This window comes from Merops nubicus, unplaced genomic scaffold, assembly GCF_000691845.1.
Source record: "Merops nubicus isolate BGI_N331 unplaced genomic scaffold, ASM69184v1 scaffold2028, whole genome shotgun sequence".
NCBI classification, from domain to species: domain Eukaryota; kingdom Metazoa; phylum Chordata; class Aves; order Coraciiformes; family Meropidae; genus Merops; species Merops nubicus.
In genome coordinates, this window is record NW_008626241.1 from 8815 (window position 1) to 35200 (window position 26386).

Sequence of the window (26386 nt, forward strand, 5' to 3'; positions counted from 1 at the left end):
AAGTGCAGCAGTTAGAGAAATAAAGGGAACTATTTTCTTCAGAAACTCCTGTTACTCCTAATAATTGTGCTTTCAAGAAGTAGGGCACTAAAAGCAAGCTATTCTCAAAAGTACATTTTATTTTCTACAAGGTAAACATGTTATTGTCCTGAATTCTGGTACTTCTCTCTCCATTTTAACACCTCCTTCCTCACAGCTCAATTAGAAACCAGGTTCACTTGAGTAAATATCATATGAGTCACATGGGCAGTTTAGGGTCCACTTAGAAAGAAGCAGAACCCCCCCCAAAAAAATTCTCACAAGCTAGAAGTCTAAAGTGAAAAAAAAATCAGAAGTGAATCCCGTGGAACTTATGTGTTGTTTATAAATATGGAAGAAGTAGAAATGAGAGAGCTGGAATGGGGAACAGAGGAGTGGGGAGACTGGCAGCAAATGTGGAGCTGTTTCCTTCTTGGTCACTTGTTCAAATTCACCCAGGATGATAATGGGTGTGATCATATAACAAATAATTTCTCATACACCCACAAGCAAAACACTCCAGAATATAAATATGATCATGTTTATGTTCTGACCACCCCAAATATTGTAAATCAGCCTCTCTGAATGGCATTAATCCCCCTCAGCAGCAAGAGCCTCTGTGTACTGGTGGCTGTGTGGGATACACCCAGCTTGTGGCAATAAGCTTCTTACGTGATTAAGTGCTCTGTGGAGAACCAAGACCATGGAGTACCTAAGCAAACACATACAGAAGAGTAAAGGATCAGCTGGCAAGAGTCTGCTAAGCAGTGAGAGCATCCTGGCTGTGAGCAGCTGCTGTTGCTGTGCAGGTCCACAGCCAAAACCATGGGCCCTTGTTCCCATGTGCCCCAGGGCTGAAGAACAAACGTAACATCAACCGGAACCAGGCTCTAGCTCCATGCACAGAAAAGTTAGAGTTATAACAATATGACCCCCATGAAGCCTCCTCCACTTTGTGTAAGTTATGGCAATGATATCAACATGAAAGAAAATCAAATCGCTATGTGAATATTTTAGTATTAGGCGCAGAGTTAGATGGTTTGTTTTCATAAGTGTCCTTTAGGCACTTTACATTGATATTAAAACATTTACAAACAAAAATAAGAGCTTGGGAGCAGTGAAGACCTTCTGAACGTTTCATGGGACCAGTTTTGTGATGTTCTCCCCTGAAGATGTTAAAATTTGTGCCCCACATAGAGCATACTGCAAAACACAAGTGTGTGGCAACACTGAGCCCATGATGCAGAAAAACAACCTATATACAGCCCAAAATGTGCATGTGGGGTTGCTAATTAGTGTCCCCAGGTGCTTTGTGCATGGGTCTGATGCTCCCCGATATGGTGATGCTGACTCGTACTGATGTCCCGCAGGAACCCAGCCTCTGCAGGACCCTCTGCAGGACCACCTCTGGGGAGTGGTGCTGCCCAGCAGCCTGCACCATGCAGGAGTGCCCTGGCACACTGCAAAACAGCCACCCCTGGCATCTCCAAAAGTCAGCAGCTCTGAAGGGTATGAGAGGCAATGAAACAGTGCTGGAGTCAGACAGGGAGACAGACAGATATAATGAACAAAGTTAGCTACTGAAAATTTGCAACTACAAAGGTAGAAGTTGCGAAGTTCCACTTAAGTAAAATAAAGCATCAAAAGTGATTTGGCTTTTTTTTTTTGCCACTTCGCAGTCCCACCAACTGTACCAATATTGTTGTCTGTGTTAAGCTTGATTTTAACTCTATATGGTGTATTTCTAGGTAGAAAACAGTGTGAGAGCTGCCAGGATGCAGTGGGATAACACTCAATAAGACACCAGAAGTCACGCCCTTCCTTGGAGCTGGCAGCACCTTATGGGTCTCAAGTTTCTCCTCATTAATTTTAATGGAAAGTTGGCTGCAAGATTCCCGTTCTTCATTCAACCCCAAATTTCTGAAGGCATTTTCTCAGTTTGACTCCATTAAATACTTGAGGATGCAATCTGCATGAGGATCTGTGTGCAAAAGAGCTTCAGTGTGTTGAAACCAGATGGAACTGGATGTCCTCAACTTGGAAATGTGGTGAGGAAACTCTTGCAGAAGCATCAGAAGGGACTTCCCAGAAAGAAGGGATGACTGGCTGTGATTATACTTCAAACAGCCTGTTATCGCTGGAGTAATTGCTTTGCATGAGAATGACAAACATCCTGTAGGAGCAGCGCTGTGGTCAGGCAGCGCTTCAGCAGCACAGGGTACCGGGAGCTACAGGAAGGAACTTCCTTGTGGGTGCTCCAGGAAACATGGTTATAGGATTTACCCCTTCACACCACTGCAGTGTGCTGACAGCTGGATTTGAGATACTCAAGGAAACAGGATTTTGCTCTGGCTCAGCATAATCCTTGGCCACTCTGCAGGCCCCTCCAGCATTACCTGCATGGAGCAGACTGCAGTGTGTTCTATGGAGGTGCACATCAGTAAGGTTCCCAGAGAGGAACTTATTTTCTTCTGAATTCTTCAGAGCGTTTCTTTTCTTCTGAATCAGGAAATTTATGGAAAAGGAAGAGGAGAGTTTTGATATGTTTCCACAAGGAAGTATGCCTCAGGTAGAGCTCCATTCTCCTTTTGTTAGTGAAGCCTCCCCTGGAGGTGCAAATATCCAGGTGTTGCTGTAGGCCAGCCTTCCAGGAAAGGCAAGGAAACTCTTTTCTTTCCTTTCTTTTTTTTTTTTTTTTCTGTTCTAAAGCTGTAGGCGAATGGCATTGAACAAAAGGTTTCCTTTGTTCTGCTGGAAAAGGCAGGGTGGCATGTGCAATTTCTCTTCCCTGATGGGAAAGTACTGATGAAAACTTTATTTTGTTCTGAAGGTAGGAACTTTGGGCATAATGTGCAGTTCTTTGGCAAGGCTTTGGGACAAGAGCCATGAGCTGAAGCATGCAAACAGGCTGGCAACTCTCATGACCTTCCAGAGAATAGAGGGCTGGGATTTTTTGGCATTGATCCATGTATCAGGGGTTTCCAAACTGAACTAAATGTGTAATTTTAACTAACAATGCACCTCATGAGCAGAAGGGCAAGTTACACTGCTCACATTCATCAGAATTATGTTTTCAATGCTATCAGTGACTCTATAGTGAGTACTCAGCTATGAGAATTATTACCGTATTTGTCACTGTGACGAGGCTACTTGTTACAAAACTTCCAGTTTTCTCCTCAGTCCATGCATTCCCATGGACACATCAACTGAATAAGTGATATAGGACTTTAGAAAACAGCAGCTGAGAACACCATTAATTGTATTTTTCTCTTCAGGTGGTACTATCTTAAGAACCAACACGCAAACTGTTTCAGACGTGCAGGGATAAGCAGGGTATGAACATTTATGTTTAAGTGTGATGTACCTTCACATTTCTAGAAGAGCTTTTGTACAACTAGCATAGAGGCCCTCAAAAAGTATTTTTTCTGTAAATCATCCCATCCATACATCCATCCATCCAACTCCCTTTTTCACAAAAACTTTGTATTTTGTTTCTGTTTCTCATCATAAAACAACCAACATCCAGCTTGAAGGTAATTATGCATATATGGATATGGAACCAATGAAAATAAGGGCACACAAATATACAATCAGCTCATTACCTGAGGAATCACTCCAAATGCCTTTCTCCATTGCTGCAGGCTGACTGTGTTCCAGGAGACTCCATCAATCTGGATATCCCCTTCTGCATTCAGCAGTCTTAAAAATGCAAAAAGTAAAGTGCTTTTTCCTGAACCAGTTCTTCCTAAAAGGCCCACCTGCAATGCAAATCATAAAAGCAAATATTCACTACTGCTCATATAGTACCCACAGACCAAGGCAGAAACGCTTAGAGATCTCAGCAGTGGAGAACAATCCAAACGTATCTCAGTGGGATGGTAACTGTCACTCATTTGGGAATTATAAAAGCCTACAGCAAGAGCTGACTGAAACACTGGGCCAGAGACTTCTTTCTTTTGTTAGAATTAACTAAGATGAAAAATCTGTTAGTCTGGCCTTAGCTGAAAAACAGAAATTTGCTTATATATTACTTTGTAATGATTAGTCCAACTCTTTGTCCCTCTCCCCTTTCTTTTGCTATAAATCTCTCTTCAGCAAAACCCGATCCAGCAGGCAAAAATCAAGCAAAGAATGCTCTTGAACCACACTAGTAAGCTACTCCATTTCCACATATCTGAAAATAGAGGGCCTGACTCTAATCAGACCATGGATTTGTATTGCACTAGCCTGGGCCTGAGGCAGTGGTCGCAGCACACCATCGCCCACCCCAAGCAGAAATGCAAGTCCTCAACCTGCCCAGCTGACGCTGCCTTTCCTTACCTCTTAGGTAAAAAATATAATACACAGGGTTTTTTTGAAATATTATGTTTTCCTTGTGGGATTGCACCAACCTATTGCTGGAACGAGCAATATTTGCAGTAGCTACCAGCAAATGCTGAGATAGATACTGTCTTTTCCAGCAGCTGGGGTTTATACACCTAATGACGTCCTGTCTGAGCGTGGGCTGCTTTTGTAGGGGGACAATATACATGCCCAGGTGAAGAAGGGTATTCTTCCTGCTGTCTGGCATCCTTTCCATAACAGGCCCTCAGGCCTCCAAACTAGATGAACAGTCTGCACTGTGTTGTGCCATCCAAATCCACAGACTGGGTAGATTTGTATTCCAGTCTACAAAAAGGGTGTGAGGGAAGACACAAGGAACTACAGACCCATTAGTCCAACCTCAGTTACTGGAAAAACTATGGAGAAGATTATGTTGCATACTAATTAAAGACATTTAAAGAATAATGCAGTCCATATGGGTTCAGAAGGGGAAAATCCTGCTTACCTGACCTGATATCCTTCTACGATAAAGTCACAGACCTAGTGCACGAAGGGAAGGTGGTGGATGAAGTTCTTCTGGATTTTAGTAAGGCTTTTGATACCGTCCCTCACAGCACCCTCTGGACAAGTCATCCAACTGTGGGGTGAGCAGTTTCCCAGTCTACTGAGTGAAGAACTGACTGAAGGGCAGGGCTCAAAGGGTTGTAGTGAATTGGTCTACATGTGGCTGGCGGCCAGTCCCTGGCAGTGTTCCTCAGGGCTCAATTCTAGGGCCAGTCGGCTCAACATATTCATCAACAATCTGGATGCAGGAGCTGAATAGCTCATTAGCAAGTTTGCTGATGATGCCAAACTGAGAGGTGCTGTTGACTCTCTTGAGCAGTAAGAGACCTTGCAGAGGGGTCTAGATAGATTGGAGCATTAGGCAGTGATTAATGGGATGAAATTTAACAAGTTGAAACGACAGGCTCTGCACCTAGCATGGAGTAACAAGTATAAATTGGGAGAGGAGTTGCTGGAGAGCAGCCCTGCAGAAAGGGATCTGTGGGTGCTGGCCGACAGCAGGCTCAATAAGATCCAGCAGTGGGCCTTGGCAGCCAAGAGGGCAAACCACATCCTGGGGTGCATTTAAGCACAGCATGACCAGACAGTCAAAAAAGGAGATTGTCCCACGGTATTCAGTGTTGGTGCAGCCCCACCTTGAGTGCTGTGTGCAGTGCTGGGCTCCACAATTTATCAGGGATGTGAAGTTCCTTGAATGCATCCAGAGAAGGGCAACAAAACTGGTGAAAGTGCTGGAAGGGATGTCCTACAAGGAATGGCTGAGGACTTTGCACTAGTTAGGAGAAAGTGAGGCTGAGGGGCAACCTCACTGCTCTCTAGAGCTTCCTGAGGAGGAAGAAGAGGAGAGGGAGGTGCTGAGCTCTTCTCCATGGTATCCAGTGAGAGGATGTGTGGGAATGGTTCAAAGCTGTGCCAGGAGAGGTTTAGGCTGGACGTCAGAAAACATTTCTTTGCCAAGTGAGTGGTCAAACACTGGCCCAGGCTTCCTGGACAAGGGGTCAATGCCCCAAGCCTGTCAGTGTTTAAGAGGCAATTGGACAGTGCCCTTGATAACATGGTTTAGTTCTTGTTCAGCCCTGAACTGGTCAGGCAGTGGGACTAGACTATCATTATAGGTCTTTTCCATCTGAAAAATTCTATTGTATGCTATTCTATTCTATTCTATTCTATTCTATTCTATTCTATTCTATTCTATTCTATTCTCTTCTCTTCTCTTCTCTTCTCTTCTCTCAGCAGAAGAGAGCTCTCCACTTTCCTCATTATTTTACATGTGCTTCCCTGTGGGGCAGAAACAAATCCCCTCCAGTTTAAGGAGCACACTCCAATTCTGGAAATACTACGTCTGAGTCCAGGGTTCATCACTGAAATTGGATCACATTCCAAAATCACAGCCATTGAAAAAAGGATCTTTGTTTCAATTACTTTATCCCCTCTCTTTACGGTACTAAAGTATCTGTCATTTTCCATACTCCATTGTTTCAAGGGATTTTCCAGGAAGTAAATCCAGCAGACTGCAGTGGCACCTGCATCTCCACACTCCAGGAATCACAGGTGCCTCTATTCCAAAGGCAGAGCAGTTTGGGGCTAGTGCGACAGGACCAGTTTCAAAATTTTAGTGCCCTCAAAAATGGTAGATGAAATATTCAGTTCATATAAACCAAAACACATCTACCACACCTGGCAGAGACTGGTGCTATCGACACAAGGCATGAAGAGCTGCCTTATGGCAAGACCAGGGAGCTGTCACAGAACCTGTTTTCTCATCTACATAGCAGAGTTAAATTCTCATTGGTATGGTCCAGCCCAGGAAACCACACAAGCCTTTGTTCCTAGCTCCATTGAGGACAGTCCTTTAGTGTGAACTTCAAGTGAAGTGTTAAGCCTCTGCCTAATTGTTGTCCTGAAACTAAAGCTCTTTCTTGAACGCAACCCCAAACGTATGAAAAGCACCTAGAGGTTTGTCAGTCTCCTAAAGAATGTATCTGTTTATGGTTTGTTATTTAATAATCCGGGGAGGCTTAGAGCTCTCACTGGACAGGTGAGAGGGCCCCTCCACCCCTGGCCGCCGGAGCCAGCGGTGCGTTGCCCTTGGCACAGTGGCTGGTATTCTTTTGTGCCCCACTCCACCTGGGTCAGGCTGCCCCAGCACCTGCACTCGCCAGCAAGCTCCTCTCTCCCTGGCAGGAGGAGGTGGATGGCTTCAGGCACGGGAAAACAGCTTGGGCAACTGCTGCATACATGTTTTATTGACAGATTCTGCTCCTCATGGCCAGCAAACAACCTCACTGTGCTTTACTGAGGTGTAAATACCCTCAAGATTTCTAGGGTAACTGAGGCAGATTTTCCTTGCCTTTTTTTTTCTTTTTTTCTGCTGGCAGGCAATAATCCTACTGAAAAGCTCTTTTTATGAAGAGACACAAGACCTTTCTGTTCTTCACATGCTTTAGATTATTATTTTGTTAAGTGACAATTTCATTCAGAGAACCTTTCTGAACTCAACCTACTCTGTAGTCAATGAATAGATTTATAATGACACTTCTGTAGTTAAGCTTAATAGGAGTCAGATCAAACACAACAGACAAGCATCTCACCCTCTGTCCTGAACTTATTGAAAAGGAAATGTTTTCCAACACAGCAGCTCCTCCTTCACCGTATTTGGCTGTAAGGTCCTTCACAGTCATTTGGCCTCCGGATGGCCAGTTTTTCTCTTCCTTCACATGCCTGTTTTCAATTACAAGGGCATCTGAAAGCTGGTTATTCTTCTGTGGCTTAATGTTTTTCATCTCTTCTGTTGGCATGTCGATGAATTTAAATATTCGCCCGACAGACCGCATCTACAGATTTAAACAAACAATATTCTAATTGTAATGAATACTTAGCTATCAAAGCAAACAAAATCAAATTATTCCTAATTCCTAGCCAGAACAGTGAGTGTCTTTTCTGTGTTATACCATAATATAGTTTTCAGAAGCAGGATACTTCTTGTATAAAGATCTAGGTTCTATTGCTCTTGTACTACTGACATTGGTCCAACATGTGATTCCACCTGATTTTTTTTAAATAGACACAATAGATCTTTTTACCTTTAGAAATGTATTTTGAAAACTGTAGATGACCTGTATTTATGAAAACAAAGTATGATCATGAAAGCAATCTTGCAGTCTCCAACTCCTTCCTCCTATAGGAGTTTGCCCAACTGAAAACCTGAAGTTCCTTGAATAATGATTGATCTCCAGAGATCAGCCAACTGTGTGGAATTTGAAAGAAGTAAAGCAGTGGCACCAAGTAAGAAGGAACAGTCACCAGACATTAACATCTGAGTATTTATGAGAAATTATCTATAGTTTTTACAAAACAAAATAGTAGGATGTTCCATGATAACTAAAGTCTGTAATTATATATACTAGGTGAAATAATCAAGTCTTGTAGTTCATGAACTTCAGACAGAAGTTGCTAGTAGCAATCCTGTTGAATTTTCAAAGGAGCATGGGATCCTTAGAAGGGATGCTCTTGATTTTTTTTTTTTAATGGGTTAAGGGTCAATTAATAAATAGTTAATTCATCTCCTTCACTAAAACTTCACTGCTCAGGTGGTCAGAAAACGTATTTTTAAGCCTATGCACCCATTTGTTCTTGTAAATTTATTAATTTTAAATTCTAAATACTTTTTTGTTCTCCTGGTCTAAAGAAAAATGAAGTTTAAGCCTCTTTCTTAATATGTTCTCCTTTTCCAAACATCACAATTCAAATTAATCTTTCCTGTCTGACCAGAATGTACACAGCGTTTTTGGATGATGTTTCACAGGGACATTGTACAAAGGCATTAATACTCTCTGTATTAGGAGTATTAATACTCTATAAACTCTGTAACAATCTATATTAGGAGTATCTCAACTAACACATCCTAGAATCATACACTCTTTTCTTCACAGTCACATCTTGTAGTCACTATCTGACTGAGCAGCGGTCAGCCAAGCTTCCCTCCATCTTAGCCATTGCTAACCAAGGAGATCCTTCCTTACAACAGAAGTTATATTTAGCAGTCCCTAAATGCAAGCCTTTGCACCTTGGTTACTGAAATCTATTTTATAGCTGCCATTTGAGGTCACCTAATACCTTTCAACTCCCTGTGTCATTCAACACTTGCCTTTCAGCTTTGTGCCTTTGGCAGATTTCTTCAGCATCATTTTTTTTTGTTGTTGTTGAGAGCATTAAAAAAAGATTAAAACTAGCTCAGTCACAAATCTAATCTTGGTTGAGTAGCCTCCCTACAGCTTAATACCTACAGCTTAATGCCATTTCCTTTCTGTCCAACTCATTAACTAGTTTACAGTTCTTGTAATAATCCTGATCTCCTTCATTTATATAATTTCTGAAGCAGCCACAGCCAGTGCTTTCCTGAAGACAAATAAGATCTGCTACATTACTTTTGTCTGGAAAATAAATCATCAAACACAGTTGTCAGGTTAGTCTGAAGCAGCCCTAATGTCAGCAAACCTTAGTGAATTCCCTCTGTAAGCACTGCATCTTTAATTACTTCTTCAGAATAGTTTCTAAAGACTGCTGCCATCAGACTAGCAAACTGATGGTGGCATCAGTGACTTCTCTTTTCTCCTTCTTAACCAAAAGTGATAGTTGTTATTCTACCATGTGCCACCTCTGCTAGCTTGGTGGATTCTTTTGAAGAGGCCATTACCAGATCTCCAGCTTCTCAGCCAGTGCTTTCTGGCCTTATCCCCCTCGGTCTGCATGTGTGGGGCAGCATTTTTCCATCTCAGTTTCACACGTTTAATTGCAGTTTCCAACTGCAGAACCCAACCACACTTAGTTGAAGACTCTGATTTTAGATGGACAAACACACAGGTAGTGTGTGTTTCCCTCCACAAACTCTACAGGAAATTTAAGGAGCCCAGGATTCTTACTGGGGACACTTCAGTTACATGCCCACAGCTATGCTGGTTTGTGCATACAATTTCCACCTCAGATACTGTAAATTCCATTTCTACCTTCTGCTCCACTTCAACTCCCCAGATCGCACTTTTACTCCTCCACTTCCCTTTTACTGAAAACTGACATCAAGTATTTATCCAGAATTTGAGCTATTTGCAAGTCTAACTCTGATTTTGTCAAGTCTTTTGTCTCTATCTGCTTCTTGACCTCCAGTGCATAGCTTGTTTTGGTTAGCTAAACCATTCTGAGGAGGCTGTTGTTTCTAATATGCTTTCAGAGAATGTTGTTCATGCTGGTAGTCCTAGAGCTCCCAAAATGTCCTGTTGTTTTATTCCTGTTATTCAGGAAACAAATTTCATCCCCTTATCTGTAGAAGGCATGGCTTGAATTTACATTCAGGTTCTTAAGTGCCTTAGCCCAACTAACTAAATGAACTAGATTCTTCATTTTACCAAAATTTGTCCTTTTAAGGAACAAGAGTAAACTATAAGATAGTGTCAGTTCTTATTGGTCAGAAATTGTGACAGAAGGTTTGAAAAGCATGCTAACATCCAAGCCTATTGACTACAATTTCCATCTCAACCATTGTGCAAGATGGAAAGGCAGGATCATCATCATGTGGATAGATGACTGTCATCTGGTTTCAGTGATACAAACGTGAATATTTGCATAGGCAGGGATCGCCTATTCTTGAAGCCCTTGGGCCTGAGGCCCAAGAGATCCTGCCATTGCACACTAGCTAATATCTGCTATGAAGCCAGATGGACAAAAAGCCTTCCCTTATAACAGAAAATTTCATCTCTGTATCCCAGCGCCCGTCACAGATTCATCAATCACATTACATATGCAGCTATTTTAGACAGCTTAATAGTTTAAACCAATTCAAAAGGATGCTTTTCTGATTCTGTAATGTGAATTATGATTTAGATTTAGGCAGAATGGAGCATAGATGTCAGTAACATTTTACAAAGATATCCATTCTTCTTTTCACAGGTAGAAATCTTCTGTCATTCATAATGACAGGTATAGTGTAGGTGACAGCAAGCTTCTTATCCATTATTCCCATCAGCAATATGCCTGTTATCTTCACATTCTTTAATGCTTTATAATAAAGGATTATATTTACTACTTCCACCTAAAAATGTCTAGAGTATAATACACTATTTTTAGCCTTGTCTAATTGCATTTTACTGAGCTTTTAATAACATTGCAAGTTCATTAATTTATTTTCTCACTAATATCACTTAAACTCTTCTTAATGTTGAAAGTGGATTCATAATATAACCATGTAATGTATATTTCCAGAAAGTGGAAGAAGTAATTATTTTACAAGTAATCTAATACAAATTGATTTCATCAAGGCCTATGTTATCTTCTGCTAGAAAAAAAGCAGTTGCCCTCTCCAGACCAGACACACCTAGTATTTAACAACCATGTTGTAAGACACAACCTCGTCAAAAACATGATGTCTGGAGAGCGCAGTGTGCAAGTGAGGGATCCTGTGAGAGGCTGGCCCAATAGCTCACGTTGTGGAGAGAGGCCTGTGCATTGAATCACTGCAAAAACTGGGTCAGTGCAGGTGGGTCATACGGTTTTACTGAGGTTTCGCACCTTCTGCTGTTACATTTAGGGTGCTCTCATAGGACATACCCTCCTCTTCTAAACTGTAAAACTGAAATATTTAGTTCATGTCAAACTTGTGCTGATTTTTTTTTTTTTCTTTCTCACACTGCTCTGCAGTCAGAAAAGGAAATGTTCTAACAGCTTTTTCTTGATCCTCTTCCTTTCCAGATGACCAACACCTCACTTTAAGAATTGTCATTTCTCATGCAGATTTTACAGTCAAGTATTTAGTCTACTTGAACCTTGGAAAATAACATTAAGTTAACAGTGTTCTCAGGTTTTTTGCTGACAGTAATAAAAAGCATATTAAGATCATGTCCCAGTTAAGAAAATATACCAACTGAACAGATTAACAAATAAATAAAAGCATGAAAACCAGCTATAAAAGCACCATTATTTTCACAGTCCTAATTTTTTTCTTTGGTCCTCTTCTTTACCATATACTATTTTAATTCTTCAGCATCCCTGATGTACAGGGTGGGGCACTGTGAGGTTTAGCAAGTGTGGTTTTATTATCTCTGTGGATCATTCTTTTTATATCTCCTTACATAAGTGATCTTGGCAACAGTAAAGCATGGCATTTTTTTCTTTCCCTGGTAAAAGGAGTTGCCCTTCCTGGTTATAGAGTTTCTACTGCAGGATACACATCAGTGAAGGAGAAGGCTATAAAGCATTAAAACAGTCCACTGGGACTAGCCACTGCTTATCTGTGAAAGCAGCACTTACTGAAAAACTTATTTTCTATTTCCTTATGAAGGAAAAAATATTAAAATCCTAGAAGACTGCCTGGAGGGATAGGAAAAAGACTGAAATGCAGCTAAATGGATATTAGCAGAAATGATCAAAGTGAAAAGATAAATCTAGCCTAACTGGTAGCTTTAAATGAAACAATGGGTAACTGTCAGAGTGACCACGTATGTAAAAAAAAAAAGAAAGCACAGCAGATAAAGTATCAGGGTTGCAGAGAACAAAATGCCAAAACCATTATGGGGTATTAAAAGACAATGAAGATTTTTCAGTTAAGGCCAAACTAGTTAAATAAAAATAGCTTCAAAGAGAATATCTGTGTACACAAAAATAAAATCCAACCTAAAATCTCAGATTTCTTCAATACGTATGTCAGTGCCACAGAAAGCTTGAGAAGGAGATTGTGTGGAGTAAAGTCAAATTTACCACCTCCCCATCTGTTTGGCCAGTATTCCTTCGGGTACATTTTCATCTTCTTTATGAAATCCTTCTTCCCTATTTTCCTGTCTTCCAGTACTTCACTGTACCTTCCATATCTTGTAAAACAACTCCATACAAGCTTAATGTTATGGACTAAAGACAGTAGCTATGTCCTTGGAGAGGGGTTTCAACCACTTACAGAAAACTCCAGCTTATCTGACAACCCAGGACTGCTACCTACAAATGTGCCACACTCCCAGGCTGCTTGTGTGCAGCCTTGTAAGAAGGGATGTCACAGCTGCTCGAGGAAGTGCCTGAGTGGTGCGTGCGTATCTGTCACTAGAGACACACGCAGATGTGTCAGTTCAAGTCAGTCTGGTCCTGTGGGGAGTTTCAAAGCACCCCTTTGGAGAAAAATAGAGTATAACCAAACAGACTACTAAGGCAGGCATGTATGCAAGTCTTTGCAAGACATCTGTAACCAAATAATTGTAAAAGACTTCAAAGAGAGAAGTGCTAAAGTTAGAGAATACAAAGAGCAGGAAATAATACATCTGCATCACGCAGTGAAGCAGTTTTATTATCTTGAAACCATGAAGCTATTCTTAGCTGCTTGTGCACAGGAGCACCTTCTGAATGTCAGGAAAACCATCCTGCCAGCAATATCTATTAGTTTGTTATCTAGGATACCTAAAAACCCATGGGGCAGGGGTGCACAACTACACACTGATGAAAGAATTCCAGAGAATCCACCTATAAACTGATGCACCATAGAAGGCTATCAGTAATATAATATGACTGGTGCTCCAATTTGTATTAACATGAACAAAAGTACTGGCAAATGGCTAAAGCAACTTGAGACTTTCTGTTCAGAGGAAAGGGAGTTACTTCCTTATTGCTACTGATAGATGACATTTTAGTCATCTATTAGTAGCAATATAGCATCTATTACTAATAGATGATATTTTCCTTATTGCTACTAATAGATGACACTGTATTTTTAAAAATGGGAAGTTCTTCCTTATTAAAACACTAGTGTGTCCAGCACGCTCTGAATCCTACAGTAAGACTTTCTGTGGCTCTTGGGAAACACCTTTTCAGCAGTTTTTTTTTATAAATCCGTATAATATGTGCACATGATTCTTAGACAGATTGTGATCACATTATGCCTTACAGGGCTCAGATGAAGTTTACAAATGAGAGCTGATGAATGTCGTTGTCACAGCCGTGCCCTACCAGTGACACATTGTGCTTTACTGTCAGCCACACAACTGCTGGTCAGCGTGTCTTGCAGTTACACCAAATCAAGCCTTTCACAAAGGGCTTGCTCTTCATACAGGCTGCTCAAACAAGCAAAGAAAGAGGCAGCATAAAACAACTGGTGGATAGGGAAAAAGCGTGTCCCTGAATGGTAGTCAGCTTTCTGGACTATCACCAGTCACATGCGTAAACAAGAGATTAGATATTGTAAGTGGTTAATTCCCAGTTTTGGGGCTCTTAAGGATTTCCTTCAGGATGAGAGTGGTTGAATTTACTTTTTTAAAAAAAAATATGTAGAACTGGCAAATATTCCTTCACTGTTACCGTCTGCCCCAATTATATTTCTTTTAAATGACTACACATTTCAGCTAATCAGGATTTAATGGTCTCCAAGGTCTGCTGTAAAAGCTGTCTGTTTTTCAGTACTGAAACAGTTGGCTCAAGAAGCTAATTTAGGCTTCAGAGAGGGTATGACTGGATGTGGGAGATTTTTTTCTCAGAAAGTCTTTTTGTTTATAGGACTACTGTATTTTGTTACAAGAATTCTGTTTAAAATAAATATTAGAATGCCTAAAGTGTAAAGAGAGAAGTAAATGTCACATTTAAAAATAACATCTAATACTTTCATACATTTAAGCTAAGGTATGATGAAAACTGCAATAACAGATGTATTCTTCTAAGAATTTCCTGTCTGCTTCTCATATCTCGACAAACAGGTGATGATGAGTTAACCTTGTGAAATATTTTGTTTTAAAATCAACCCTAACAGAATAACTACACAAATTAAAGGGGTAAACATGTACAACTCCAAAGCCTTATGTCACAGGGCATTTTATACAAAATCAGAAAAAGTTCCCCAGCGAAGTCTAGGACAGATTTTAAATCATCATTGATTTTGTGTGAAAGGAGCTCAAAAACATCCATTGTGATCTGCTCTGCAAAGCCCTTAAGTAGATCAAGTAAGATATATTATAGACCTTGGTAATATAATCAAAACAAAACAACTCCAAGCCTTTTTGAAGTTTTCCTATCACTGCTACCTCTGCATTCTGAATCCTCAAATGGAACTATTTGCTGTTGCCTATTCTAGGTAAGGAAAATTTTTGACCACAGAAAAATTCAGTTTGTGCTGTGCCAAAGCTGGTAGGTTGCTACGAAAGGCACAAAGGGAGTTTTTCTGACACATCTGCCTGATATCCAGCTCTGAAGATAACTCAATGAACAACCATAATCAACAAAATAAGGCAATTCCTCAAAAGAAGGCACAGTGCTACATTTTATGCTTACCAAACTATCCACATCTATGCTTGAGTTTACTGCCCACTGCAAGGTTCCCATGATGTTCATAGCTAAAGTAAGAATAATGCCAACTCTCCCTGGCCCATCACCTGTGGAGAGAAAAACACATTCCATTTATCTGCAAATAAAAAGCCCATAGAAATTTAAAAAAAAAAATAGCATGTATATCTTAAAATACATATTCACATTGTCTCTTTTATTTCATGCAGAAAACACGGATTTCACATAAACAAATGCATAGCAAATTAAAAACTGTATTTGAAGACATCTGTAGCTAAACCTGCTGAGTTTTTCCACAGAACTGCATTATGACAACATTTTGGGCATATTATTCTCCTCTTCTCTGCTTGTTGGATACTAGGTATGCTTGGCCAGCCATGGGCAGCATTTCAGAATCAAGACAGTAAGGTATAGAGTGATTCTCACTCGTGTACTGGGTTTACTAGGAGTGCTGAGCCATTCTTAAGGGCATTTTGAATGGAATAACTTCGCATTGGAAAATGGGTCAGTGGGTTGGGAATTAGAGAACTGGATGGCTATTTCTGCTGTTGCTGTGGCTTTGAAAGATCATTGAAACTTCACATGTCTTAGCCATTTGCAAATGATAGGAACATTAACTTGCATTTACTTAAAAACTTTGAGATTTACGAATTATAATCAACACACAAGCTTTCAGTACACTAACATGGCTACATTAATGTGGTTTAAAATACACAAGATTCCTTCCTTTTATACCAATTACAGTCAAGAAAAGGAAAGCTGTGTCTGTTGTGGTGAGCAGAGCCCGCCCTAGGCAGGGATCGGCGTGCGGCAGATCTCGCGATGTAACGGAAAGCTCAGACTGCCCACGAGGGGCCTTGTGGGTGTGGCTTGTGCTATATAAGCAATTGCAGCTGCGCAATAAACGCCATTTGCAACATCCTTCACATTGAAGCCTGTGTCTGTGATGGTACCCAACGGCAGAGGTTGGGTGGCAGAGATCCCGGGGATCGGGTGTCGACATGTTTTAATGTGACTTCAGATATTGTTTGCAGATAATCCCTTTCATGAGTCTTCTACAACATCAGATTGCAGATAATAATGGTGTAATTTCTATTTTAATTAAATTGTATTTATTATTATGACATACTTAAATCAGTGACTCCAATGTACACTAGTTTTTGCAACGGTTCATTTCCCTCAGAAGTTTCTAAAGCTGAGCTGTTCAACAGAAGCAGAAGACTTCCATTTCAGTACTCCAGTAACGTTACCATACCTGTCGTTATGATGGAGATGAATGCCACAGCAACAAAAAAGACAACAAAAATCATTTCTATCCTCATCTGGAACCAGCGCAGCGTTGACAGGTAGAGGAACCAGTTTGCCGTGTGTAGGTTCAGGGCTTTGTGAAATAAGGTCTCAAAGTACGGCTGCCGCCCAAAAGCTCTCAGTGTCCACAGCCCTTTTAAGCTGGTAACAAGATGGGTGAATATTGGACTGCGAGCTGTGAAGTGTTTAAATTAGAAACATCATAAACACTCATAAGCAAATACCTTTGATATAATGCAAATAGCCCTATGCGCTAACTCACGGCAGCGTAACTATGGTCAGTGCTTAATTTACACACGTTGTTGGACTACATGACTGAAGTACTTCTAGTACAGGGAATACAACAACAGCCTTTGCATGAATGGGGTTGGAAATTTCATTCAGTGTATTGCCAGGAGGGATGGCATTAACTCTTCACAGTTAGTATACTACTCAGGGAAGCTCCTGGCCTGTGGTAAGATACCACAAGAGAAAGGTGGCTCCTGCCCAGCCAAAATGTATTCCTGCAATTCTGATAACTCCATCAAGTGAACTTTTTTTAGCACAGAGTTCTTTAATGCTCTGGATTCAACTGTACTGACACAGTAATTTTAAGCAGATCTTGCACTACATAAAAGGTGGTGAGCCAGTGTGGATCCCTGTGAACATAAAGAAAATATGATTTAGATCTGAGGAACTTCTGAATTACACCTAAGTAAAAGGGAAGATGATCATCAGTGTTTAAGATGCAGGACTGATCTGCTGAGGATCTGCCAGTTGGTTGTAAAGCCAGGCTACAGTGCCTGATCTGCAAACTCACACTTCAGAATGAGGTTTTCCATTTTATTTGGAACATGTTAGTCTCATAATGGGGGGAGAGGTAGGAAATTTAGTCAAATAACTTCTTCAGAAATAAGAATTCTTTGCAATAAAAATACATCTATTCTACATTTTTCTTATGAAGAAACAAACTCATAGGGCACATACCAAGCCTGACCACAATTTTTCAAGTTATGTTTACTCACAAGAAAACTTTATGTCAGGACTTTATTTGTTTTCAGCTGCAGTGGTGATAAAGCTCAGGTTTAAAAAGATCTTCTCCATTACTCTGGGGCAGCAGAGCACTTGGTATTGGCTGAATACCAGCAGCACTGAATACCAGTAACAGCACTGGCTTTAAAGAGTTTGGTGTTCTGCTCCCAGAGACAATGGCATCTTGCAAGAGAAAAGGCAAAGAAGAGGTGAAAGGGTAAATCACTTCTCAATTGATTTCTTGTAGATTTAGAAGTCTACCAATTTTGCTGCTCCTACCTTCAGATTCCAGTTGTTTCAGCTGCTGAGAAGTGTGGAGGAAGTATGCCCTTAACACAATAAAGGCTGCTATCACAGGCACTGATGCCAGGAAGATGTAGGGTTGTAATATTGAGACTACTGTTATAGCGCCAATCACAATCAGTATTAACTGTAGAATGAAAGAAAAATACTATTGATATAGTAAACTTGTCATTTGATAGACTAGAGATTGGTGACGAATGTCCTTCCCGTGGCAACTACGTATTGTTTCGACAAACATAAAGTGCTAAGCTAAGTGGGATTTGCAGCTGAGAACAAACCTCCATGAAAAGATCATGAATAACCGAGACCAGAAGCATAACCTGTTGGAACAACCTGCCCTCTTTCCTAATAGAAGGAAGAAGTGTTCTCTGCAGTACAACCAGTATTGCAGGCTTCTAAATCTTGAAGCCATATAAAACTAATGGCAGCTAGGTACTCACTCTTCAGTTAAAATTAAGACTGGGACTTGCAGTATCTGCAGCCACCTCCCAAACCTACCAGCACTGTCCCTGTCTTATCTGGACTAGGTGTGCCAGACTGTCATGAGCTGAATGACAGATTCCTGAAGGTTCTGGGCCAAGCAGTTTTTCTGAGGGTCAGAAAAAGTGGGAAGTCTCACATTATCACTTGCTCAAGGGACTGTAACCGATATATGAAACTAGCACTACTACTTGTCCTGATCAGAAGACAGAAAATAAGTCATGAGAGAACTTGTGGTATCAAAAATTAGCAGTTTCAGGAGGAAAAAAAAAAAACATGTTTTAATGTGACAGATGACACAAAAGGAGCAAAATCATTCCAAAGTTAATGTATTTAACACACCACAGATTACTACCATTCTCCTAAGACCTCATATGCAGTAGCTCCAGACCAATTTAGCTAAATCAGGTCTTGATCTTTACTCTAGAAGCACCTTAAGCACTTAGACCGGTTCTCGTCTTGTACATAAATCCAGTGAAAATCAAGTATATCGCTGTACGCAGAATGGCAAAGCTCTGCTTTGTATCAGGGTGCTACCTTTGACACTCAGCAACTACTTCAAGCTGCACACTTAGCAGCCTAAAGCAACTGCAAATGGACAATGGGAACAAAATTACGAACATCACATTGAAACATCACTGCAAATGACCAGTCAGCAAAGAAATACACGGAAAACAAAATTAATTTCACATTAGGAAGAAACCTGCCATTGGTGCTTTTGCTACTACATCCACATAAGTTCAAGGATTTAAATTCCCAGTACTCCAAGTCAGAGGGCTTTCACAAACAGGTAAGCATCTTCCAGGCTTCCTTCCTTTTTTCATCAAAAATCTGAGCAATGCAATAGCAGCATCAAAGTTTATGAAAAAAAAAAAAAAAAAAATCCACACCAATACGGTAACAGATGAACTAGTTAAAGATATCTTTAGCTATTTTCCTAATTTCTCTTAAAAGAATGGTGACGCATGTAGATTGTGTCTGTGCAGGCTGTAGAGCACTGGTCTGTAGCAATGCAAGAATGGATTTTGTTTACTCATTATTTCAAACTGCAGAATTTGTACCTCTTGCATCACTAATTATTAAGAGGCAAATGAGCTGTTCAGTTGACTTTGAGCCAAGTTATACAGTGCTCACATTACTTGAAATTACAGTCACACAGTGACTGTTATAATTCCTATTTCCATCATTTACTCAAATTTTGCAAAGGCCACCATAACGCCATATTGTTCTCACAGCTGGTCCAACAGTTATTTCACTAAAAAGTTGGATATGAAAATCTATTGCTATCTCATAAACTCCAAACACAAAGTAAGTGTAAAGTCAAACATAAGATGACATCTTCTCTAAAAAGGCAGTAACAAAAATCAACACACAAGGCAGCTACATTGGCGTAGGGTCAGGGAATGGCAGCAGAGGACTCCAGCAGCCCAGTTAAGAGCCACAGTGCTGCACTGCAGTGACCCCAGGTGCTGAGCTTGCAGGCCTGGAACACAGGCCAGATGGAGAGACAAGTTCCAATACTTCCTCTGTGTCACCAGTTTGGAAAATGCAGCTGGTGGTGGAGACAGCAATTCAGCAAGGGTTCAGGGTGGTAATGACTGCAGCAGCCAATCTGGTTAACCAATGGGGGCGTATCATTTAGGGAAGACCAATCATGGCCATAAGTATAGGTGCCAATGAGTTCACTGTGAACTTTTGAGTATGACTATATTAAACCTTAGGGACAAGGAATATATGCCAGCAGCATCTCACATGAAGGATCCCCGAGAAAAGATGACTCCACTGTAAGCACTGGTAGAAGACCAAGATGGGTGTTAAAACTAGTGGTAATGCTGCCACAGTCATACTCAAGATGTATGGAAGCAGGTCAGATAGCTGTCAGAGAAAACATCACAGATGCTATCTATCTCTTGTCATTGATGTGAAGGTTGATACCGCTTCTTTTATGGGCAGCTGGGTATATGCCAGCAACTGGAGAGTAGCCCTGGCCTATTTCATCCTGAACCCTCACTCATTCTGGATGAAAAGCCCTGCTCCCTAAAAGGGAAGGCTTCCTGATAATGTCTAATGCCCACAAAAGTCCCAAGAAACACTATTTCATGACATCCACAGCTGCAACAGAGAAGCCAGTGTCCCTAAACAAGGAATTAGCCAGAGTCTTCTGCCAGCTTATTCTTATAAAAGTGGGAGTAAGAGCAAGCTCTAAAATTTTGTGTCAAATTCTTGGGAAAATCTCAAAAGTCAGAAGGATGAACGTAGAGAAACATAAACAGAAGGCTGGCACTGACCAAGTCTCCATCTCTAGCAGACTCACATTTAGGCATCTCAGCATATTTAAAAGCTAAACTTTTCTGTAGGGCTCTGCATCTGAGAAGAAATTAATGCACCAGTGCAGGCTGGAAGCTGACCAACTGGAAAGCAGCTTTGCAGAGGAGGTCTTGGGGATCTTCAGCAACACCCTTCTGGAGCAAGGGAAGCCAACAGCAACAGTGTTGTCAGAAGATCAAGGAAGGTAATCCTTCCCCTCTCTTCAGCACCAGTGAGACTGTATCTGGAGCAGGCTCTCCAGTACAAGAAAAATACAGACATAGTGGAGTGAGGCCAGTGAAAGGTCTTGAAGATGATAAAGGGACTGGAGCATCTCATGTATAATGACAGGCTAACAGAGCTTGGATTGTTTAGCCTAAAGAGAATCTTAGGGGGATCTTATCACTTTATATAAATTTCTGATGGCATTTATTATGTTTATATAAATTATAAATTTGAGCATATATGCGAATAGATTTATAAATTATATATATATTTAAAATATATTTTATTTCTATAAATACCACTAGATATCTATACAGAGAAAAAGGCCTGAGCCAGATTCTTTTCAAGGGCACGAAATGGGAAAATAAGAGGCAATAGGCACAAGCTGAAATGCACAGAATTCCATTTAAACATAAGAAAAAGCATTTTTATTGTGGGGATGGTCAAACAGAGCAATATTCTGAGAGGTTGTGGAGTCTCCACCCTTGGAGATATCCAAAATCCAACATGGCCCTGAGCAACCTGCTCTAATTGAACCTGCTTTGAGCAGAAGGTTAGGAGAGGTCCCAGGTCATAGATGTCCCTTCCACATTCTGTGATTGTGCAATAATCAGCACAAAAGGAGAAAGTAATATGTGTAACTTTTCCATATCCTTCAGAGGAATCTAGCTTTGTTCATTAGCAGAGTCCATGGAAGTCTGAAGCTGCCAAATGAGTTTAAAACTATGGAGGATCATGAGAAATTTTTTTATGAAGGGATGACTGGTAAAAAACACTCAAGACAGTAGGTAGGTACAATGATCTTCACCAGAAGAATCTGTCAAGACAGGGCAGCTTATCATGCACGTTCAGAAGCCTCTGCAGTTGAGACTGAGGAGGCAAAGGTGAACATATGGAACATTACAGCATAGGTTAGCCTCAGAAAGCAATCTGAACAGAAAAGCCCAATCTAGGGATTGTGCTTATCCTTGAAAACATGGAAAACCAGTTAGTTTCTTTTAGAGAGTTTGAAATACAGAGACAGACCAACAAAAATAATTTTGGAAAAACATCCCAATGGCACATTCAAAATATCAGAAACGAAATGGCCACACCAGAAAAAGACAGAAGTGAATCCCCATCACACCAAACATGGTTAATGGTTCAGAGATGGTTTCAGTGTCCTTATTTACTCATTCAGCAGATCTTCATGATGTCATCAGGACGTGAAGTAGAGCTGGAATGTCCTTGAAACTCTTCATGTGGAGCTGCACTGGCCTCTCTAAAGTCATGAGTCAAAGTTATCTATTACTAATAAAGACACAAGGAACAGGATTCTGTTCTGATCAGACCATCATAGTGGTAGGGCTGTAAAGCAGGGAAGACTCTAGATGAGGAAAAGCTGAGGTTGCAGCATTAGTGGTGGGACACTAATAAGGGATGCTGGGATCCACATAGAGCCACAGAGTTTCAGAATAGGCAGGATAGGGAGAAAACAAAGACATCCTCCTTGAAAAACACTGGAATTGCCTCTTCAACTGTGTTTCTTCAATGTTCTCTTCAGTGTCAATGAATTGGAAAGTCATTCAAAACTCAAGATTTTGCAATGCATGGAGTTTCTCAGGAGGTACACTGGAAACAAGCCTCTCCATCCAAAAAAACCAAAAAGTTTGCAATTCTACAACTCAGGGTTATAAAATACCTCCAAGATGGAATGTGGCAGAACTGTCTAACTGAGAGTTGAAAGCACATCATCATGGATCAAACTACACATTAAGGCAGACCTGGAAGAGTTTCCACAGAAAATAAAAGAACAGAAAAAAAAACAAGAATATATTCAATAAAAGAGAAGTAGTAAATAAAGGGTAATGCCAGCTAAGTGAGAACAAAAGAAGCTAAGGAGGCAAAGTCATGAAAACAATTGAATGAAATCAAAGGATAGCATAAAAAAAAAAATATTACTCGTGAGCCAAGATAATGGAAAGAAACTAAGGAATGCCCTTTACACCTTTGAAGTTGGCTGTGGGCAGGTACTTGCACTCTAAGGGGCTGCAAGGTAAAAATGTTTCTGAGCCCAAGTACTGAAAGTGGTTTGCTCAAATGGTGGAGGTGCACATACAGGCAAGTACTCAAAAACGAAGCAATAAAGTTGACCTTCAAAATCAGCAACTATGTAAATAGAGATACAGATGGGGAAAAAAGGAAGAGAGATTTAATTCCAGTTGTTATTTTTTCTTATTAATATGATTTCTTTTGCATTATGTATGACTGAATCTTTACACTGCTATAAGACAGCAAAATTTAGGGCTTTTATTCTACAAACCTGAATGAAGTCAAATACTGTAAGTGGAAGTAAGTCATCCAGTACTGCTGTATCTTTTGAGAATCTGTTAAGCATACCACCTATGGATTAAGAAAAAAAAAAAAAAAAAAAAAAAGTCAGATATATTAACACCTGAAAACTCCTACATTTATTACTTTACAAAAAGTACAACTTTTTCTGAACAGAAAATATTAAGGAAAAGCACAAGAGTTTTTTCCAGCACAAGTAATTCCATTACAGCTTCGTGGAGCTACCACTTCATTCCCCATGGAGGAATTTGGCTTCTGTTTCAGCTCTTGGAATCTCAGGAAAAAAAAAAAAAAAAAAAAAAACAGAAAAACATGATAAAAGAAAGAAACATAACTAAATGGGATGGAAACAGAGGCACAATGCATAAGGTCTGTACCCCTTGTCCAGCAAGATTTATTGATACACAGATAATCTGCACAGCAGCTTTTGTACGAGTCTGTACGCCAGTTCCTTAACTTCTGAGCAGAATTACTGTATTAATCACTAGGTAACAACAGAATTAAGAATATAATGGGAAAATGAAGGAGAAACCATATGTTGTATTGCCATTTACCAATGTCTCCTATAATCTAGTACACACCAGTAAGAAGGGTGTGGGATAGGAACTTCATGTACAGCTGAAGCTGAAACTTGTTGCACCAGTTATATAATGAATTTGGTATCAACTCCAGAACTCAATTAGAATACACATACCATTATTCACACTATTTGATGTTTTATGCCATTTTAGTAGGACTAGTCATGAAATAAAGCACCACTTATTATCCATGCCTGATTCCTTGTCACTCACCACATAGTTGATGGTATCTTTTGCATTGCAATTTTTTGACAAAGTCTATTCATTAGAAGCTATTCTAGTTTTATTGCTCCAAACAGTTAATAGTCGATTTTCTCTGACTTACAAGGTGATATTTTAGAGTCAGAACTGGCAACTGAAATATGTCACACTTAAAGTGAAATCAAGGTTCATTAAAAGGTTCACAAATTTCCTTATGTGGCAAACTTAACATTCATCTTGACTGGAGAGTCTCTAATGGAAAGTAACAGTGTCCTTTACCAGAATGAAAACTGTTTAATTGAAATGAAACCCCTACATGAGTCAATCAGTTCCCATCTCAGTTACCTGCTTTCCAAGAGTTGAATGTTGACATAGGTGCATGAAGAACAGCATGCACCATCTTTTGATGAAGAGTTTTAGACACTGTTATGAGCGTATGCACAAGGGGCAAACCTCTGAAGATTCCCATGGCAAGCAGAGTATCTGCCACTCCCACGTAGATGTAAATGATGTAGTAGGCACTAGTGTCAGTGACAATCACAGGAGGTTTGTCAGAGGTACTGTTTTCTGATTGTGTTGCATTTGCTTTGAAAGCTGTCCTGTGTGATGGAAATCAAAAATCAATGAATTACTGGAAATTGTGGGTTTTTTGCTCTTTATTTTCTCTAATAAAGAAGAACTACCGCAACATTCAATTGTTTTAAAACTGTGTGAATAGTTATATATATTTCCAGTCATTTTTAAAATAGTGTCCTGTATGTATGAAATATAAATTATTAACTACCTCATGTTCCGCTAAGGCAAAGTTACTGTCACTGTGTGTCTCTGTCTGTGTGTTCAGAGGTCAAGGGTCAAGGCAATAAATGGCTTATCCATCTCCTCATATACCTTTGGTGATTCAGGTGCCTATCAACAATTGTAGCAATTCCTGAAATCCGCTGCAATTGTGCAACAAAGACTTTTACCAAGGCAGAAATTAAGCCATTGGTATATTACTATCCCTCCAACAGTTTTCTCAAACTTCTGTGAAAAAGCTGTTCTTTGGTAGTCTCCTGCAAATCTACTGCCTGTTTAACCACTGACAAAACTAGCCTAAACAAGGAAAATGCACCCACTTCTCTTAAACAGAAAAAAAATAGTTTAGGTGTTGAAAAAAAGAAGTCAAATGCTTTAGGTGTACTGTAAAAATCAAACGCTTTAGTAACTTACTAAGGGAACATCAACATAAATCCCTCCTCCTCCAGACAAGACCTAACTCAGCATATGCTTTCTATACGCAAGCACACAGACCTAGCACTGCAGGAGAAATGCAGAGATCAAAAGCATTAACCCAGGAAAAGCCATACTGCTGCTCAGGATGTTTTAACCTTCATCTGCCTGGTCCTGTAACTTACGGGAACTTTACATAAGGTGAGCAGAGGAATTTGTACAAATGGGGTCTTACAGAAACTGCTCATTTAAAATGTTCCTAGGCAAATATCTCACCTGGCACCTTTGAAAGACAGCAGTGAGCCACAGTATATTCAGGATAATCAAGTCTATGCAACTCTACAGTGAGCTGACCCAGGAAAGTCTTGTGTGCGTTGTTATGTGCTCAATAACAAGAGACAAACCATTTGCTTGTTAGATCTTAAAGAAGTACCAGTTTAAGATACCAGTTACATGAGGTATTTAGATCATCCATCAATGAACAAATATTTTTTTTAACATAGGTTAATGCCTATGTTAAAAAAAAAATCTGGCAGAATTTTTAAATTAGTTACAGGAAAAATCAATATAAAGGAGACCCAAATTTCTCCATAAAAGATCACAACCACTTACTTTTTGAGAAACCACAACCCAGCAAGAGAAGCAGCTACCTGTGACCAAAGAAAACAGAGTCAATTTTTGTTGTCTTGTCACATTACATCTTTCTTCTTACTTATCTTCTTTCACTGACTTAATAATTGTTTTTAGAGGAAGCATTATAAATTGATGGAAATCAAACCCATCTGAAGCAAAAACCTTGTCATATCTGCTCCTCTTTCCACAGAAAGCATTTAGTGCATCCCACCAGAAAAGCTACATTTAGACTTGTATTACAATCAGACTCTCAAGCGCCTAAATATTCTTGTATTGTTTTTTAACATAATATTAACAAAAGCTTGCTAATACAAAGAACAGCTACAGATCTAAATATCGCCTTACTTCTGGTAGTGGCTTAAAAATTAAAGATCCCAAACTAGATCCAAGCTGCAGGCTTTATTCCTGGTTCAAAAGAACTAATTTAAATCACCCACTGTGTAAATTCAGGATACCATCAATCATATCCTTCTTCAGGTTTGATAATACTCAAGAGTTTGAATGCCACTACAGAACTGCTGAAAATCTTTCACTGACACAGTTAGCCATAAACTAGTCCTGCATTGCTAAGGGATTCTTGTCTTCTTTCAGTACAT

General features: G+C 40.0%; 1 protein-coding gene across 1 annotated transcript in view; it reads right to left on the reverse strand.

Annotated features, from left to right (window-relative positions):
- The window catches only part of CFTR (cystic fibrosis transmembrane conductance regulator (ATP-binding cassette sub-family C, member 7)), a gene marked incomplete at its 5' end in the record, with an annotated part of 53082 nt that overhangs the window by 7433 nt on the left and 19263 nt on the right, over nucleotides 1-26386 (reverse strand). The window contains 8 exon segments of the mRNA XM_008945929.1: nucleotides 3621-3776; nucleotides 7497-7739; nucleotides 15193-15293; nucleotides 16460-16687; nucleotides 17803-17953; nucleotides 23141-23220; nucleotides 24294-24547; nucleotides 25770-25807. Coding sequence (XP_008944177.1) covers nucleotides 3621-3776; nucleotides 7497-7739; nucleotides 15193-15293; nucleotides 16460-16687; nucleotides 17803-17953; nucleotides 23141-23220; nucleotides 24294-24547; nucleotides 25770-25807 — 1251 coding nt within the window.